This window comes from Camarhynchus parvulus, chromosome 3, assembly GCF_901933205.1.
Source record: "Camarhynchus parvulus chromosome 3, STF_HiC, whole genome shotgun sequence".
Lineage (NCBI taxonomy): Eukaryota > Metazoa > Chordata > Aves > Passeriformes > Thraupidae > Camarhynchus > Camarhynchus parvulus.
In genome coordinates this window covers 2,047,444-2,066,006 of record NC_044573.1, presented here as the reverse complement: position 1 = coordinate 2,066,006, position 18,563 = coordinate 2,047,444, and the positions used below count along the sequence as shown (strand labels likewise).

General features: G+C 44.2%; 1 protein-coding gene across 2 annotated transcripts in view; it reads right to left on the bottom strand.

Moving 5' to 3' along the window:
* XPO1 (exportin 1) overlaps window positions 1-16,996 on the bottom strand; it is a 33,992-nt gene extending 16,996 nt beyond the window's left edge. Inside the window, exons 1-4 of one of the 2 annotated variants that reach the window (XM_030945015.1) lie at window positions 16,885-16,996; window positions 13,186-13,317; window positions 9,448-9,549; window positions 5,546-5,618 (exon numbers count right to left, since the gene is read on the bottom strand). In XM_030945015.1, the coding sequence (XP_030800875.1) occupies window positions 5,546-5,618; window positions 9,448-9,549; window positions 13,186-13,311 (301 nt within the window). In that variant the 5' untranslated portion in view covers window positions 13,312-13,317; window positions 16,885-16,996. Of the gene's footprint in view, window positions 1-5,545; window positions 5,619-8,167; window positions 8,232-9,447; window positions 9,550-13,185; window positions 13,318-16,884 lie in introns of those variants that run through there. The other variant, XM_030945016.1, reaches the window with a different exon arrangement.
* Window positions 16,997-18,563: the final 1,567 nt, after the last annotated feature.

Sequence of the window (18,563 nt, the reverse complement as noted above, 5' to 3'; positions counted from 1 at the left end):
ATGGCATTTTCCATCTTGCTGCATCAATGGCATTGTGCTGTTCACTAACAACTCCAATATTGTGCTGCCATCGATCCAGCCTTGAGACCAGCGCAGGAGAACAGCTGCTCTGCTTCAGTTTCTTTATTTAAAAAATTAAAATAAAAGTCAAAATGGTGACCACTGCTCAAAAGACACCCTAGAAAGTTTGCTCCCTTTCACACATCATGCTGCTGGCTCCTGAGATCATCTATCCAGTGAACAAAGTCATATTCTTAATCCCCTAAAAGCAGCAGCTTTCCAATTCTCTAATGCTCCTTTTGGCACAGATGTCATTTTATACTTTTCCAACTTCAAGTGTTCTGGTTCCTGCTCCATATTTAATAGCTCATTTATTTATCATTCCATAGGAAAAAGAATTTTCAGCAGAACAAATATATGTCAAATTTATATTCTGACAAAAATCAACCCAGAGGCTCATTACCATTTTCCAGCAGAACATGTCCAAGAAACTGCTCAGGGGCAGTAATCCATGGGATAAGCTAAAAGCACTGTGTTTGGGGAACTTCAAAGGAAGTGTTGTGTTAGAAAGGAAAGCTCAGGACATGCACAAACCCCACAGCCACTGCCTAGAAGGTCTCCTTCCATCAGAGAAGCAGCTGAACAAGCCTTGAAGAGGCCAACACCACAACTGCCGAGCTCAGCCCTTCACTGAGCCAAGCAGGAAGAGACAGACAGAGCAGGAAAACAGACCTTCCAATAAAACAAAACAAAAGCCACACCAACCACACCACCCAGGACACACAAAATGTTCTTCAGAGATTATCTGACCTTGCAACTGCACTGATCTCAGGACACCCAAAGGGAGCAGACCCTGCTCCAGGCCTGGACCAGCCCCACTGCTGGAATTTTCTAGAAAGCAAAGCCCGAGAAGTGCTTTTGTACAAAGTCCCATAAAAGGGATGATAGAGCAAGGGCATGAACTTGAGGCCTTGTAGAACATTCCTGGATATCCACTAGATACTGTCCTCCTTCTGTGAAAGCTGCTCCTCGACAGAGAGGCAAACATCCATAAAACTGAACCCTTCCTGGAGGGAAAGTTGTTTTCCCAAGTGACCCAAGCCCTGCAATGCTTGGAGTGGAACTGGGACAGTGAGGAACGTCACGTTATGAGTAATTTCTGCACCCTGAACTGGAGGAAATATCTTCCAGTTTAACCTTTGGAAGTGCTCTAGGAAGCCATTACCCCTCCTGCACTCTGTGTACCCTGAGCTCCTGTCAGAGCCCAGCACAGCAGGTGAATAACCAGGGACACAATCAGCAAACACACACCTGCAACAAACCCTCCTGTCCTCAAGGCACACAAGCACAGCCTTCTGTGCAATCACAGAGCACAAGCATTTAACAAGTGTCCAAAATTATTCTAGCTGGTGCTGCAGATGCACGCTCACTCTACTTTACTAAGTATTAATAAAGTCTCTGCTTGTATTAAAGAATAATAGGCACAAATGAATCAGGTGGGCAATGTAACTCAGCAAATTAACATTATTTTGCAATCAAAATTAGAATTTCAAATGCTAAAGCTGAGCTGTCCCCTCTGGGGATGTTTGTATGCATACACACTTACACTGAACTGTTTAGTCCCAAAATGTAGTCCAAATACCATCTTATTTTTAGTGTTAAGAAACAATGCTTTCCCATACAGTGCCACCATCACCTTTACCCCTTAGTGGTGAACTGAAGCAATGATCTGTTTGCTTCCCAACAGAAAAGGCACAGAGTTTGTCTTCACACACACACAGAAGTGCCATGTAGCTCATCCCTTCTTCATTACAGAGAAGCAAAGAAACATCTTCCTCATGAAGCAGGCCAGGAATTTCCATTAAAATATCTCATCACGGCACAGACAAACCTCCTCTACACTACAGCATCTTCCACTGCATCAAAAGCTTTACACTCAACTCCAGGACCTTCCTGGAAAACATTGAGCTGCATCTCAACACTTCACTTTTTCATTTCAGGATGAGCAAAGTTGTACAAGCAATTTGTGTTTCATAATGAAGAAGTGCTTTATCCATTCCAGCTCCAAACACTCCAGACAAGCTCTCTCTGTTCAGGGGAACAGTATTTCATTTCACAATGCAGGATTAATGAAACGTATCACTGCACTGGAGACCAAAGCCTTTCTTTCCAGGCAGGTTTTCACACTGCCACAGAAAATCCTTTGGAGACCACAGCACTTTAATCAAATGCCATCCTCTCGGAGTGTTATTAAACAATCAGCTCTAAAGGATATCAGAGTTTAAAGCAATTTAGTAGCACACCTCAATAAGCTCAGAACTCAACTTGAGAATGATGGCACAAGAGCCTGGCCAGCAGCCAGGTTCAGCACTGCCTGGGATGTTCTGGAATCCATCACCACCCCATGCAGGCTTCAATGAAACCCACATGACATCATCTGTGTCCGTGGAATAGCCATTCCAAGCACCCTCCCAGGACTAAATCAACCACCCAGACAAGGCTAACCATTGCTGGGGGCTATGACCAAGCATGTCTCAAGGCTGAACACACAGGTCAGGCATCTGATTTAACTGAATTTTACCCCTTCTGTGCCTCATAAACACCACTTTTGTCTACAGAACCAACCAGTTCCCACTGCTAACTCCAAAAGCAAACCAAAAATCAAAAAACCCACCAAAACGCCATCACATCAATATTTCAGAATTATAAATTGATTGTTTTGCCTGATTCTTGTTTCAGAATTATGGAAAAATAAAACTCACTTTTTGTAAGTGCTCACAAACACCACCACCTGAGGAACAGAAAGCTGTTTTACAAAACTTAAAAGCCAGCAGGGCCAGAAAAGCTCAAAACCAAAAGCTATTTTAAAACAAAAGAAAAACTTCAGAGCTTCATGTCTAAAGAAGACATCTGAAGAAAACATTTTCCTCCTTGCATTTGAAATTCAAGGCTGGAAGCTAAAACCCTTCAGCACACAGACAGAAGCAGTAACAAACCTCTGGCTAACCTCACAGCCCAACGAGTCATTCTGATGTACAACTTGTTAAAAACAAAAAACTTAAAAATGTTACACTTCATGCTCTGTAATTAGTAACGTTGCTTTATTTCTACCAACAAGTTTCAGTAAAGTCATTCCAAAACCTTTTTTTATTCACTGACCATTTAATTGAGAACTGCTCTTGAGCTTAACTCTTAAGCACTGCTGTTGCTACAAAGGGGGAACAGTGGTTTCCTCATAAATGCATTCAGTTTCCTCTTCACCAACAGTAAGATTTGTCAGCTACACAAACCAAGCAGACATGCAGAAGACATGTTTTATGAATTATGATATAAGGTAAAACTGATTTGAAACGTGCATGGTTTGCTTTGTCACTAAGCATTCCACTGTACACTGAGTTTCAGTTTCCTGCACACACATTCCACCAGTTACACTTCAAACAGGAAAATCCTGTCAACCAAAGAGTGGCTGGGGTCAAGGAAACCTCAATTTAACCAGCATTACTATCTCCCAGGTAATCAAGCCACCTGAATGAGCTCTGGAGCAGCTCTTTCGTACCAGCCAGTATCATCACCCAAATAAAAAAATCTAAAAAACAACTACCACAGACCAGATCAAACTGGATTAGAGATGAAACAGATTCTCCCTCCTACACCACTGAGGCCAAGCTGGATAAAATGCCATGGTACAGAAAATGCATTTGGTTGCTCTTCTACCACACAAGTGAAAGCCACTAACCTAGTTTCCCTAGAACAGGATAAAAGTCAATTTCACAATTTTAGCTTGCCTCTGTCAAAGGGAAAACGTTTTCAAAGCTGAACAAACAACACGTTTTTGTTTAGAAAGGATTTTTTTATTTCCTCTGGAGTTTTCATAGATATGTAAGTCAGAAAAAGTAAGAATAGGATTCCTCAAGACGATTACATACCTACAGACAGTAACTTTATTTTGCCATGTAACAAATAGAGTTACTGCATTTTCTTAGATAGCAGGAACCCCTCCAACAGCACTGTCACTGCTGGAGATAAAACGTCCCAAAGCACAGCCAGCAGCAACCTCATCCCAACCCCACTGTTTCTCAGCTCTCCTATGCATTAAGAGCATGAATTTTAAGACTCTGAATTCCTGAATTACATCCTGCATTTGGCACCTGTTCAGCTCCAAACTATCAATTAGGTCCATCCCTGTGAGATCTGTTCTACATCTCCCTCCACCTCTGGGCAATACTCCTGACTCCTTTTCCTCCTGCTCTGCTCCCACAGCCAAAAACCGTAGGACAAGAACTTCAAAATGCTGAAACGAAGTGCTCATAGTCAGGGATGTAACAAAATCTGATTGAGCTGAGACACTCCAGTAATTAAAAGCACAAATAACAGTTAACTTTAGCTAACTAAGGTGCTCTTTTAGCTCCTCAAAAAGGCATAGCTGTGTCTGAGCCTTAGCTGAAGCTGTTCCCTAGAAACCTCCAACAGCAGCATGAATGGAAACTTCACTTTCAGTTTTACTTTCAAAGACAGCTACCCTTTGCCAACCTAGAGTTGGAAGGGAAGGGGGAAAGTTGAGAAGAGGAATAAGCACAGAAGTGTAAAAGTCCCTCTCTACGCATTTGTTTTCATTAACACTGCAAATTCTGGTTTAATTAATATAGTTTCAGAACCTAAGCACTGGCAGTAAAAATTTAAAGCATGTCTCAGCATGGTTAATAAAAGCTCTCAGCGGAACACAGAAACATGGAACTTTTCATTAGTTCCAACACCAGCTTTTAGTAAAAAGCCAAGTATAGAAGAGTGACACCATTTAATATCAAGAATTTGAAGTGGTTGCACTTAATGTTTTGAAGTCCAAGTTGTGATGACAGCCAGCCAGGTTACCCCTGCAACCACAGGGGTACCGCCATTTACTGCAGCCAATGTCTAGAAGTCAGCAACACTGCAAGCTACAGGGGAGGGGAAATCCCATAAACTAAACACAGAATTGATGTACAGACTTCCAGCTTCTTGCATTGATGGGAGACTGGGGCTTACCCTACCCTGCACCAATTACAGCAATCTGCCTGTTCTACACTTCATGAATTAAACCCAACTGCCCAGCACCTCCCTGCCTAACAGCATGAGTGACCATCAACAGGTGAGCCAGTCCATAGTGTTTCTACTTTAAAATCATTGTAACTGCTTACAATTTCAAAATAATAACACAAACCCACACAAGGTAACAAGTGGGCCACAGAGTTTGCTTGGGGCTGCACACACAGCTTCCAGAGGGTGAAGGAAACAAAACCTCCTGTGCCAAGTACAGGGAATGAAAATCTCGACCTCAACACCAGTGGCTCACCTCATATGTTTCCAAACTATCAGTGACACCTTTTCCACAAAGCTACAGAATTTCAGTTGCTCACCAACCCACTGAGATCACTATCACAAAAGTGAAAGATGTGGTTTCATCATTCAAAATACCATAACACATGCCAGAATGTTACTTAGAGACTGACAAGTCTAAATCTCAGTTAATACACAAAGTTCTGAGGAAAAGACAAAAAACCCTCCCTACCTTCGCACTGGTTCCTTGGAAGAATCTTCCATCTTGTTTTTATCACATTTTCCAAGATTTGCAGTCCATAATACTGAAATTGGAGAAGAACAAAATGTGAGTACATTACTGTAGGACTAACTAACTTGCAGGACTCTCACTCAATCAGACATTCACACTTAACATCTAAGACTTCAAGATTCTTAAACTAACAATTTTATTAAATATATGTCTATTCACCCATTTACTGAGGTTTCATGCATCGTATTTTCTTGTTTTATTCTTGGCTATACTAAGTCCTGCTGTTTGATCATGCTCACACCAGGAGGTGGGAAAAACAATAATGAAAAGCCCTCTGGCAGACAATTTTGGCTATCTGGAAAAGTAGCAGCCAGATATGAATTTGTATCACAAATGACTGCTCCTAAGTTTGAGTATTAACACAACCAGGCTCCTAAAATATTTAGCAGCTTGGATGGTGTCTCAAGCTTCCTACTGTTCCTCTAAGAGCTGCAAAAAAAAAATCTTGTCTTAGCATCACATGTCCTGACACTGGCACTTTCTAGAGAAATTATCTCCCAAACTTCACTGGTGTGTTACTTTAGGAACAGCAAGACAACCCACAGGTTTATTTAATTTCAATCCCCACCCCAATATGGCAGCTATTTCTAATATTTAAAGATGAACTTTTGTGCTCAGTCAAAGAACAATAAAAACATGAATAAGCTCTTGGAAATCATTTTACCTTTCAGGAATTCCTTCCTATGTTCTTACCCAAAACATTAACGTTGCAAATGGCCATTCCCTCTGCCCATTTGTCCCTACTGCCAACTCACAGTAACAGGGAAAGAAGTTTGTCATGGTACAACCAAAAAACTTTTATATGTAAAGCCCCATTAGCATGAATAGACAGGAGAGAAAAGGGGATGAGGAGTTTTGCATTTACTTTATCTACAGTGGATTAGGAAGAAAAAAACAAAAAATAAAAAATCAATGCCTGAAAGGTAAACTCAAGTTTTCACAGTTCCAAGTTTGGCTGAGAATAAGAGTTCCTCTTTAAAATGGTTAGTTGTTACACAAAGTAGGATCATTAGCATTTCCACCAAAGGGATCATCCAGACTTCAGTTTAATTAAAAATACACAATGTAGACTGTCCCAAGCTACATTGTACTGAAAGAGCAGTTTTGCTGTTCTCATCTTAACATAACCTACACATCCCTCTGCTTCCCTATCTGATCCCAGTCCCAGGAGATTTCAGGTGCACATCCTGCAGCTATAAAATATTCTGTCCCTTTCCAAAACCTTGGGCATCAAGAGAATGAATCACAGAAAATTGGCAGGGTATTTTTATTGCCTCCATGATCAGCAGCAAAAGCTTACCAACTAGATTTTAACCTGAAAAAATGTTTTAATTACTTGACATAAAAGCATAAGATCAAGGGGATTTACATGTAGGAAAATGTGCAAAAACTTCCTTAAGCAAATACTCCACAGGAATTGATTTCAGCCACTGCTATAAACTTACAGGCACCATCTGCAAGTGATGAGGGCTCATGATACAAAACATACTTACAAAAGCTCCTAACAATGTTGACAGTATGAATTTTTATATCAGACAGTGCTAAACTTTCCTGAGGCACATCTAAACTCTAGTGAAATTTCTATGTTCCCTAGGCACATACATTAATTTTTCAGGTATCAACTAACTAGAAACGCTCATTTTCTCCCAAACTTTCTTCCACAAGTGAATTTGTTTAGCTTTTACACCAGAATGGCAAGTCTACTTTCATTTTAAACAAACACCAGATGACCAAACTAAACTCAAATGAACAGCCTAACAACAGACTAAGGACAGACCTCATCTTCAGTGGGTTTTTCCCTCACTGAGAATTTCCTGGAGTCAAAGAAAAGGACAGACACCTCTAGCAATCTGCCACACCTATCCCTCATTACCTGCTCAAACATCTCATTTGGGCTCATGGACCTTAAGCTGTTCATGCTGCAAAGGTTTCTACTCCTTTTGTTCTTCCCTCTGCCTTCAGTTCTGCCCTCTGCAGGGCCTTGCTCACTTCTTCCTCAGTACAAAGAAACTCCTTTTCCCTCCCAGGTGACACTGAACAGCAGCAGCAGTAAAATCCCTGTGTACAGCCCCCACCTGCACATCCTTCTATCACACCTCTCTGCAAGGGCTCCAGCAGCCCCACATCCTGCAGGGGGCCTTTACTTGGTTTCATTTATTTGATGGTTCTAATTTCTCTAATTTCTCTGACAATGAGGAACTCCGCTCCCAAAAAAGTCACTGATACCAATTAAAAGTCCTGCCTTTTAATCAACTACTGCAACAGAACATGTGAACACATCTCCGTGTAAAACAGAAACTTTTCAAAAACTGATCTGCTTCAAAAACTGGTTTGCTAATTGTCTACCACTAATTCACTGCCCAGTTATGAAGATGAGGGACAGGCAACAGCAAAAGACTCAAAAAAAAAAAAAAAAAGAGCATGAAATGATCCCTGTGGTAGAAATTTCTACGGCACCCTTATTACTTATTTTATGCACCGAATCCCTTTCCCTCCCACCTCCCAAGAAACAAAAAACAATTGATGAACAGAATTCAGTTAAAGGGAATCAAAAGGGTAGACCTTGTGGAGGCCTGCCGTCAAAGCCTAGCTGTGTCAGTTGCACAGGAAGACACCCCTTTTCTTCCTATTACAAGCAATCAACATAATGGAACATTATGATTAATATCAGGTAGTGTTAACAGCTTTAATTAAAGAAAAAATATGATTGCATAAAAGCCAAATGTCATAGTGCATAAATTTAGCACCAAATCATTTGCAATTTATGTAAATTGAAGAATTCTTTACCTGTTGCTTTCTTTCTGTTCCTCTAATCATCTCATTTTTCACAAGACAAATTTGTTTTTAAAAATACTGTTGATAAATCAACTTAAACATTAGTAATGTCTGTCAGTATAAAAAGCAAAGTTTACCAGGCAAGCAAACAGGCAAACACTGTTACTTAAAGGTGCTTAAAGGTATTACTTTGAGGAAGTTCTTTAAACTGCTTTCCCCTCAACTTCAGAGAGCAATGAAAAAAAAAATATGAGCTGCTTCAGGAATACCACATGATTTCAGAAACCATCCAAACACAATTTTTTTTCTGTTTGAACACAGTATGTATCCAGCAGGAAAACATGCATGTCAGTTATTTGAGATAATAATCATCAAGCTTAAGACAGTGAAAACACATTTTGCTCATCTTTTTGGCTCAAACTTCACAAGTCTTAGGTACAGCATTTCAAATTGCAGAAAAAGCCCTGAGTGCTGCCCATTTTAGCCTCTCCCATGATGGATGGATTTCCAACAGCAGTAAAAAGCAAATGTGTTTTGCATAGTAGCAAAGAACTGATGTACTACAAACTTTGGGGTGCTTAACCTTTATCGATAGCACAAAACCTTGGCCTAATGAGGTTTGTTTTGTCTTTAACACACCTAGGGACAAATTTTCTCCTCAGTTACGTGCACGTGGCTTTCATTATGATCACAGACAGCCAAGCACTTACCCAAGGACAAAATGTGGCTCTAGGAGACTTTTCATTACTCAGATTCATACAGACACAATACCAATCTTGGGAACTGGCATAATGCTTGTATGTGCCTTGAAAAAAAATTCTGTGTATCCAATTTAGCTCATCCTCAAAAATAAAAAAGGGGGGAGGGAGAAACTCTTGGCAGTGTAAAATGAGGTCTGAATATTTTTTTCATTTACAGTTATTGCTTAAAGCAATCTTTGCGAACAAGACAATCAAAAAAATATGGTTTGAATCAAGAAAGTCTATGGCTAAAAATGAGATACCTTCCTCAAAGTTTATGAATGGAAGAAAGAGGAAAACCAAATAAATAAAAGTTAATTTGCTTACTTTGGTATTCATGTTCTGAGAGAACTCCAAAATTGTATCAACTCTTGTCCACGCATCAGGATGTTCTTTTAAGTGAGTCAACACTTCTTGTGCCATTCTTTGCTGAAAGAAAATTTGATTGGAAAAAAGTATTTAGATTATTTAAGTTACATACTGTCACTGAAGACATCACTATGCAACAGTCCATTTAAATTACTTATCTAAGAGTTAGGCAGAACTCAACCAGCAGCAACAAGTCCCTTAAGCCTCCTTCTGTGACTGAAGTTTAGGAACAACCAAACTCCAAAAGCCCATTGATGCAGGACAGTAATTCCTCATTTCCAACCTTCCATCCTGAATGATTCATCCAGACCAGCAGCAAACATGCAAGAACAACACACATGGTGGGGAGAACCTACTAGGGAATGAAGTTCTCTCCCCTTCCACAAAGGCTTCAAGATAAAACTTTATTCTCGGGCACCCAAACATTCCAGTTCCAGTGGAAAGACTTATACAAAGTGCCAGCTTCCAGGAACACTGTTTTGTGCTGCAGAACTGTTGATTTTATTTTGAAGAACCACAGAGCAGAGCATTAGAGGTCTCCAATCCCTACTTCTGAGGGATCCTTGGTGTACCTAACAACCTGCAAAACCCTAATAAAAACCTGCTGGCAGGAGGAAGGGAGCTGGTCACACTAATGGTTTGCTCTTCCTTGGGACTGACATTATCAATTACTGTCCTACATGCTGTGGTTTCTTGAAAAACCTCATCTGAAGCAATTACACATTGACATAGCTGAATTCATTTTAGCTATCCCTTTTCAAAAGCCTGCATGTCCTCAGGAATTTTTAGGGAGCCAAAGTGATCTCAGCCATTTCCAGAAGTGCCATGTACTGACAAATCTTGCTGCAAACTGTACCCCCTGCAAGCACCAGGCACTGCCTCACCAACAAGGTGGACATTTTACAACACAATTAACACAACAGTTCATTCTTTACTGCACTGTAGAGCCAACTGGACAGAGTCACAGAGCAGTTAAAGCTTTGCTTTAGGATTAACTTCAACAGTTAGAACTCACTACAGCCATGCAGCTTTCTAGTCTCACCCAAGTGCATGCTTGAGCTAATCAGCAACTGGTGTAAGAAAGCTCGTATTTTCAGCAACTTAGAAACCAAATCAAGAAATGAAACCCCAGATAGATAGATAGATATATATATACAATACAACAAACTGACATATTTGGCATGTGATTTACAACATAAAATTGGAAGTCTCAACAGTTTAGTTGTCTAAACTATCTGTACTACACTACCTGCACCCCTACTTGATATAATTGGGCACAGTGGAGCAACTGGACCAGCAAGTGCCTGCAGATCTCATGTGGACAAGTACCACACAAATATTCTGTTTAAGACCACAACCAGTACAGCCCTATTGTTCCAGTGTGACATCAGAGCTAAAACAAACCCAAACAGAAAAAACAGCACTTTTAATACACTTTAGTTTTAAAAGGGAAGGAATAGCTGTGTTCCAATCTGCAAGTGTGTTTTTATATTGGCCTCCTGTTCCGTTTGCTTCTAATACTGGTGACATATCCCAGGATCAAATTTCAACACCAACAAAACACAGACAGTCCATATCCTTCTCCCAGTGCTGAGAGGTTTGTTCTCATACCCAGTAACCCCTTTTCTGGACATTAAACCCTGCAGTTTTGTAAACAGTACAAATTTAGTATTAATGGTTAATCAAGAACAAAGCTTTATCATGCTGCTGGTACCAAAAAGATTATTTGCAAATTCCTTTCTGGACATGTGAAGATCTAACAAATCAATGGAATTAAGAGGCTGGGATGAGTCCAGGTAAACATTTGTGAGTTGCATGAAATCTCCTTAGTCATGTGTTGCACTGAGGTGGGGACATCCTTTCTTTTCAGAGAAGTATACCCAAAAAAGCTGAGAGAAAAAAAATTCAAATCTCCAGGACAGAAAATAGCTTCTTTCTTGCCTAACACAGATCAGCAGATAACAGTTTTGCAAGCAGAGATAAGAACTAAGCAGAAGGAGGAGGCAGGTGAATCTGAAAGCAAGTTCAGCACAGGCCATTCAGGTTGCATTCTAAACCTGTTTTACCCTGACATTACCCTGACCTGTTCCAGGAAAACCACTGGTAATCACTCAATTTTAATATTCAGTTTCCTGAACTCCTATTATTCCTGTCACCCCTTAGTAAAGGACTTGAGCTGTCTGGCTCCACTAAGAACCATTTTTCCTGCTTTTTTTTAACTCCTTGGAAGAGGGAAAAGCTCAGACTCCCTGAAATGTCTCCAGTTTGGAAAGGTACTGGAGATGAAAGTTTCACTGAGGTGACATATGTAAGTACATGTATTTAAACAAGTTCATATCATAATTTACTTTTGCCAGTTAAACACCACTTCTTGAATTATTGCATCTTATTGCACTGATTTTCTAAATACTGGAGAATTTTCCCAGCTGTTTTAAGCCAAGCAACTTCTCACAATTCCAGAACAATGGCAATTTGATCATTGTATTTAGTGTTAATCCTATTTTCTCTACAAACCTTCCCAACTTTTTCAACTCTTCAAACCAAACAACATTATAAGCATCACCTGTTCTGCAGGGCAGTTAAAGATCACAAAACAAGTGCTACAGATGTCCATACTTCTAAGGCAAAAGCTACAAGGAGTCTTCTGTCATTCTTAAGCACTTAAAAAACTACAGCAAGTAACTATTTGAATTTAGGACACCCAAAATGCAAATATTTCAAAAAACAAGGTATTTCAAAACCTACTGGAATTCACATTAGTAATCTTTACAAAAGCTTTTTTTTCCCCTAAAAAGATACACAAAGCAAGTATATGCAAGTATATAATTGTTTATTCTAACAGCTGGAAAGAATAGAAAAGCATCAGTACTTTGTCCCATTTAATTCACTTATTGTTGTGCAAGACTATCTTAGTAAGAGATGCCTGACACAAACTCCAATTTGTTGAGCCTGAACAATTAAAATCTGCCAGGAGAGGAACCATGCCAACACCCTTTGTAGCAATACTTGCCCTCAACATTTAAGTCTCGTTTCTAAAGAAGTTCAAGACACAGATTAAAAAAAAAAAGCAATACAAGATTCACTTTCAAGGCAATATATGCAAACACACAAATACACAGTCCTCCCATTTCAGCTTAGTATTTCACAATCTGCACTAAGTCCAAAGGAAAGAATGCAAGAAGAACCTGTGCAAACTGTAATGGAAAATAAAAAAGCCCAGATACAAGAAAGGAACAAACTCTTCTATTAAATATGCATGACATGCTTCTTTATAAATACAAACACAGTAATAGCATCACGAAGATCTTTCTTTTAAATACAATTCTTCAGTGAAGCAAACATTACATTTATGGCTTCACAATCCTGTCCATGATAACAAGTAACAGGTAGCTCAGATCTTCCTGAAGAACTGAGTCAGAAAAGGTGACTTGCACCAAGTGTCCTTACCAATCATATTTGCTAATAATTCTCAACATCAGAAGGCAAGCTAGAAATGAATACACACCAAACAAACATTTCTCCAAGAGTCATTTCAATGTGAATTCACATTTCATGTGACTGCCAGTGATATTCCAGTCACTAGCTCAGTAAATTCACTAATACTACTAATTGTGCCTGCAGTGAATTGATTTTGCTCAGCTGATTTGCTGTAAGGTTAAACATGGTCAATAAATGCATATTCCAAGTCCACCTTACCTGTGCACCTTCTCCATGGTACAGGCAGTTCACCACATTGTCCAAGAGATTGATATCCAGTTTCTGGTTAAAATCCAGCAGCTGACGAGCTGCATGGTCTGCTAACATTGTCATAATTGCTGGCATAGATTACTGCAAAATAAAGTTTAAAAAATTGATCAATTAGTAAGAAATTATTATCAGCTGCAGCTGCAAAGCAAGTGCTTCAACTCATCTCATTTGTCTCACTGAAACAAGATGCTTATGTTAGCAGCAGTAGATAACACTGGCTACAACACTGCTTTGATTGAGGGACACGTACCAGGACAAACTTTTCTTTTTCCTCCCCTGAAAAATTCACCCATCACTACCCCAGCTCAACTCTCAGGCTCTTCAGCAGGTAAAACACACAAGGACAGTCTGAGCAGAGGATGGGCTGTGTCACCAGCACCACGGGGCTCATTTCACAGCAGCTATCAACCCCCACATGTCTGCTGGCCAAAAAGCCTCGTGTCACTACAACCAAAACCCAGACTGGCAACCTCAGCCAGTATCGAGTTCCCAAGGCCAACATGCACATTCAGAAGATTCAGTTTTAAACACTTGGGTATGGAGGTGAAACGTGATCTACACACAGAGCAAGAAATTAGCCACAGGGCATTTTTTAAATTGTTGGGGAAAAAAAAGAAAACCACCTTACAAGTTAACCACATCCAAGTAAAAAATTACCACTGAAACTAAGTTGACTGAAGGCACTTTGAGACCATGAAGCACAGGGACTGTTAAATCAGCAGGTTGCTCTGTGTGCCATGTGAGATCACTCCAAACTGAAATGGAATTCTACTGGAGGTTTCCGATCCCCTAAACCCAGGGACACAGGCATTAACTCTTTGTCCTAGACAGAGCAGCCCCGATATTATGCAAAGGGAGTCAGGTGGGGTGCATGAGATTCTTTACCAGCCAGAGACTGGTGCAAGATAAAGACATTTGTGAAAAGCAGGAAAACAAGCCAGAAGCCATAGAATTTCTGAGGGTAAGTTACACTCTACCCTTTTCACACCACCCTGCCACACCTAATCAAGTTTATTGCCCCGTTCTCACAGAAAATGGCAACTCTAACATATTCCCACCCTGCCATCTACAGCACCTCTGTGCCACTCACCCTCCTTTCCAAACCCTGCAAACCTACAGATCCCACAGGAAACTGCTCCCTTCACAGACGGCCACAAGTCTGGGAAGTGCAAGATCAATCAAAAGTTACAGCAGAGCCATCTGCATACTCAGAAAGATACAACCTGAAACTCTTCCAGGAACACACCCCATAAAGTCAGATGTGCTCTCACTAAATAACTCCATGTGCAAGGCAGAGTTTGTTTCATGCTTTACGTATTCAAGTCGTGCTCAAAAGTAAGGAGCAAGACAAACCTGTGCCTCAACCCCAGTAATTACTAATTAAGTGAAAGTTTTACTACAGCATCCAGACAAGGAAAACCTTTTGTTTGGAAATGTGTATTTGCAAGTAGTATCAAGGAATTTCTGTTACTTCTATATATAAAAATAGCTTCGAACTCAAATATTCTAATTGCATTTTAAACTAGAAAACTCAGTATTACTACACTAACACAACCATTTTAAGGGCTTCATCTCAACATCCAGTCAAATCTTTTTACAACATGTTCCTGCAAAACCAAGAGAAAAACACCAAGTAGGGAACAAAATAAATTAAAATTAATACTCCATGTCTGTTCTTCCCTCCTTCCATTCCTAATGTTTTAAAATTTGAGACGTTAACTTGGGAAGTGCAAAACACAGCAGCAGAAAAGGCTGATTTCATTCTTCATTTCACTCTTTTGGCTCAGGAGGATGCAGAGAATGTCACCTGGCAAAGGAGGGGCAGTGAGCAGCACCACTGGAAGGAACCTGCACCCATGAAGAGGCTCAGAGCAGTTAATGCTCCCAGGCACGCCCCTTTTTGTCCACATCTGGCCTCCATGGCTGAGCCGGCAAAGCGGTTTCCAAACTACAAGAAATGTCGTGCACTCAGGTAGGGCCATTCATTCCAGACCTGAGCCTCTTTCGGTGCTTTTCAGGCCACGCCGAGAGCGCCAAGGAGGAGCAGCGTGACCGAGAGAAGTTATTCAACACATGGGAGCAGAAAGGAAATGTTCTGAATAGGGCCCTTCGCCACTCCCAGCATTATCTTCAAAATGACCTACCTACTTCGGCAGCCGAAACACAGAAATGGCGGCTTTGTGGCCAGCAGCACCTGCAAGCAACTCCATCTCCCACTCCTAACCCTGTACCCACATGAAGCTCGTAATCTCTGATTTACTGTACTCCTACACTTTTCCCTCCCCCATCATGCCTCAACTCCGGAACAGATTTAAGCCTCGGCTCCAAGAACCGCCACTGATCAGTCCCTCAAAAAATGGGCTAACAGAAATGAAAAAGTAAAAAAAAATCAAAAAATAAAATCCAAACGATAAAAAAAATCTGAACTATAACACAGCAAGAATGTGACATCTACCGAAGGTCAAAAGAACTGCATTTACAGCACTGTTTACACAGTTATCCCAACTCTCGATGACCCTGGACCTTTAACACAACAGTTAGCTTGTTGTGGTAGACCCGATTCATTTTGGCATGTAGCACACAGGAATAACAGCATGCACTTCATAGTAAGAAACGTTGAGCATTTACCATGAATCCTACAGCACCTTTAACCCAGACATTTAAAGCTCATTGGGGGCAGCGCCTAAAAAAAAAGCAAACCCACCCTTGGAGAGTCACTGCGCCCCATTTCCAAGCACGCAATGCAAATGAATTTCCTCCCTCTTCCAAGGAATTAGCTGCATCACTTGTAAATCCCACCCAGGAGGGCTGAGCGCCTCTGAAACGCAGCGCACGACAAACGCGTCCGCATCACGCTCCACACACCAGCAATGGCAACGAAACCGCCCCTTCCCTTCGCTCCTTCACACACACACACGTGAAGGAGAAGGACGGGACGGATTAAGCAACATCTGCCCGGCACCTCGGAGCGCTCATTTTCGGCTGGAAATAACTCACACCCACCACCCAGCGCCGCGGCCCTTCCCCGGCTCCTGCCGCAGCGCCCCGGCGGGCGGGCGGGCAGCGCCCCGGCTCCCGGGCACCGCTCCGGCTGCGGCTCGGGCCGGCAGGGCCGCGGTGCCCGGCGGGGAGCGGGCCCGGGCGGTGGGTCGGGCGGGCCGGGGCCCTGCGGAGCGCGGTGGCCCCGCAGCCCCTCCCTCCCTCCTCCTCCTCCTCCTCCCCTGGGCTCCAGCCCTGCGCTCTATACAGGGCTCCCCACGTGATCCAGGCGGACGTTTCAATACTGCTGCACAGACACACACACACAAAAAAATATTTCTGGAAACTTCCACTCCTAATAATTTACAGATTATGTCGCCGGGTTTGCCCGTGCCCGATCCCAGCCCGCCCGGCCCCCTCCTAACGAGGAGCATCCCCCGCAGCATCCGTGCCTGGGCTCGGCCAGGCCGGGGATGCTCGTACCCCGAACCCCATCCGAGCGCACCCCCGCCCCTCAGGGCTTCTCCACGGGCTCCATCACATCTCTCCAGGCACAGGCCGGGCTCTGGGGCCCCCTGCACGGGCACATCCCCCCGTTCTGCCCCTCAAAACACCCCCCTCTGCCCCCTCCGCTCTGCCCATCGCGACCCCCCCGCAACCCCGGCTTACCTAGGGGTTTCTCACAGCCTCTTCCTTCAGAAAGTAGGGGCGAGCAAGCCAAGTTTCTAACCACCACACGCCACAAGCAAAAAAAAAAAAAAAAAAAGGAAAATAAAAAAAGACCACCAAAAATAACCCCCCTCCCAAAAAGGAAAAAAAAAAAAAAAAAAAAGGACCACGGGAGGAGGGAAAAAACCACCACGGCAGGAGGTGGGGGGGAAGGCGAGCGCTCCCTGCTCGGCGGTGGGTCGGGGTTAGTGGCGCCACTCCTCCCCTCGCAGCGTGCCCGGCCTGGCTGCACCAGGCGCCCGCAGCGGCCCCCGGGGCTCCGCGCTCGGCTCCGCGCCTTCCCCTCAGCCCCGGGAAAGCGGCCGGCGCGGCGCTCCGGCCTCGCTGGTGCGGGGGGATCTACCCGGCTGCGCCTCCCGCGCCGCCCAGGCCCGGCCCCGCCGGCTCTCGCTGCCCCTGCGGCTGCCGCCCTCCCCGCCCGGCGCTCAGTTCGCCCCCATTCCCGCCGCCCCCCCCGCGGCTCGCACTAAACTTCGCCCCCTCAGCTACGGGTCCCCTACGAGCAGGTCACACACGCGGCGGCGGCGACAGGGACTGAGCGCGGCGCCTCTCCCCCTCCTAATGCCACAGGCTCGGAACCGGCTCAAACCGGTTCAGACTGGGAGATTCCATCTCGGTTTAGTTTTCAGCCCATGGCGCCGCGGAGCGTTTGGAAACCTCGAGGGCCCCGCCCATCCGCCGCTCCCATTGGCCCCGGGATGTGCCGCCGCGAAGGCGGCCGCCACGCTGATTGGTCAGACCGGCTGTCAATCCTCTGCGCGCCTCGGATGGGCGGGGGGAGCGAGAGGCGGCGGGGGGTGAGCCGAGGGGATCCGCCCCCTCTCCAGCAGCGCTTTGCGCGCTAAGGGGGGGGCGCCGCTCTCCGATAGGCCGAGCCGCGCTGTCACTCAGAGAGGCCCCGCCTCCCTGCTCGTAAAGCGCGGGCGCAGGCCTGGCCGCGCTCTCATTGGCCGGCAGCGGCAGCCGTGTGACGCGCGCTAGAGCGCGGCTTTCGGGGCTGCGGCGGGAGGGGGCGGGAAAGGCGCGGCCGTTGGGCGCCCCCGGGCGCGTGCCTGAGGCGCAATGGCGGGAGCAGGGCCGGCGGTCCGTGAGGGGAAGGGGCTCGGGCTCGAGGGGCTGATTCCAGTGAGAAGGGGCTTGGGGGCCTCTCAGTGAGGGGGTTTGGGGGCCTCTGCTCACTGAGGTGAGGGGGTTTGGGGGTCTCTCCCTTCACTGAGGTGAAGGAATTCAGGGGTGCCGGCCCAGGAGGGGAGGAGGTTCGTGGAGTTGGCCCTTGAGGGGAAGAGATTCAAGCACCATCCCGTTCACACTCAGGTGCTACGTCTGAGGGAGATGGGGGCACGCTCTGTGTGGGGACTGTGGTGAAATGGCGGGCATTACCCCACAGGTGTCTCTCTCTCTCTGGGAGGGAGGGGAGCAGAAGATCTCAGCTGCAGAGTGGCCCTGTGAGCAGCAGGAGCCCCAGCCCTCGGTGGGTGCTTGCCCTCCCTTACCGCAGCAGTGCCGTGCTCTCCACCAGAGCCTGTGCAGGTTGTGAGTGAGATGTGTATCCCTTCCTCTACAATGCGTCTGTCCATGTGGTGTCCAGCTTCCTGCAGCTGCCCTCCAAAGCATGCTTC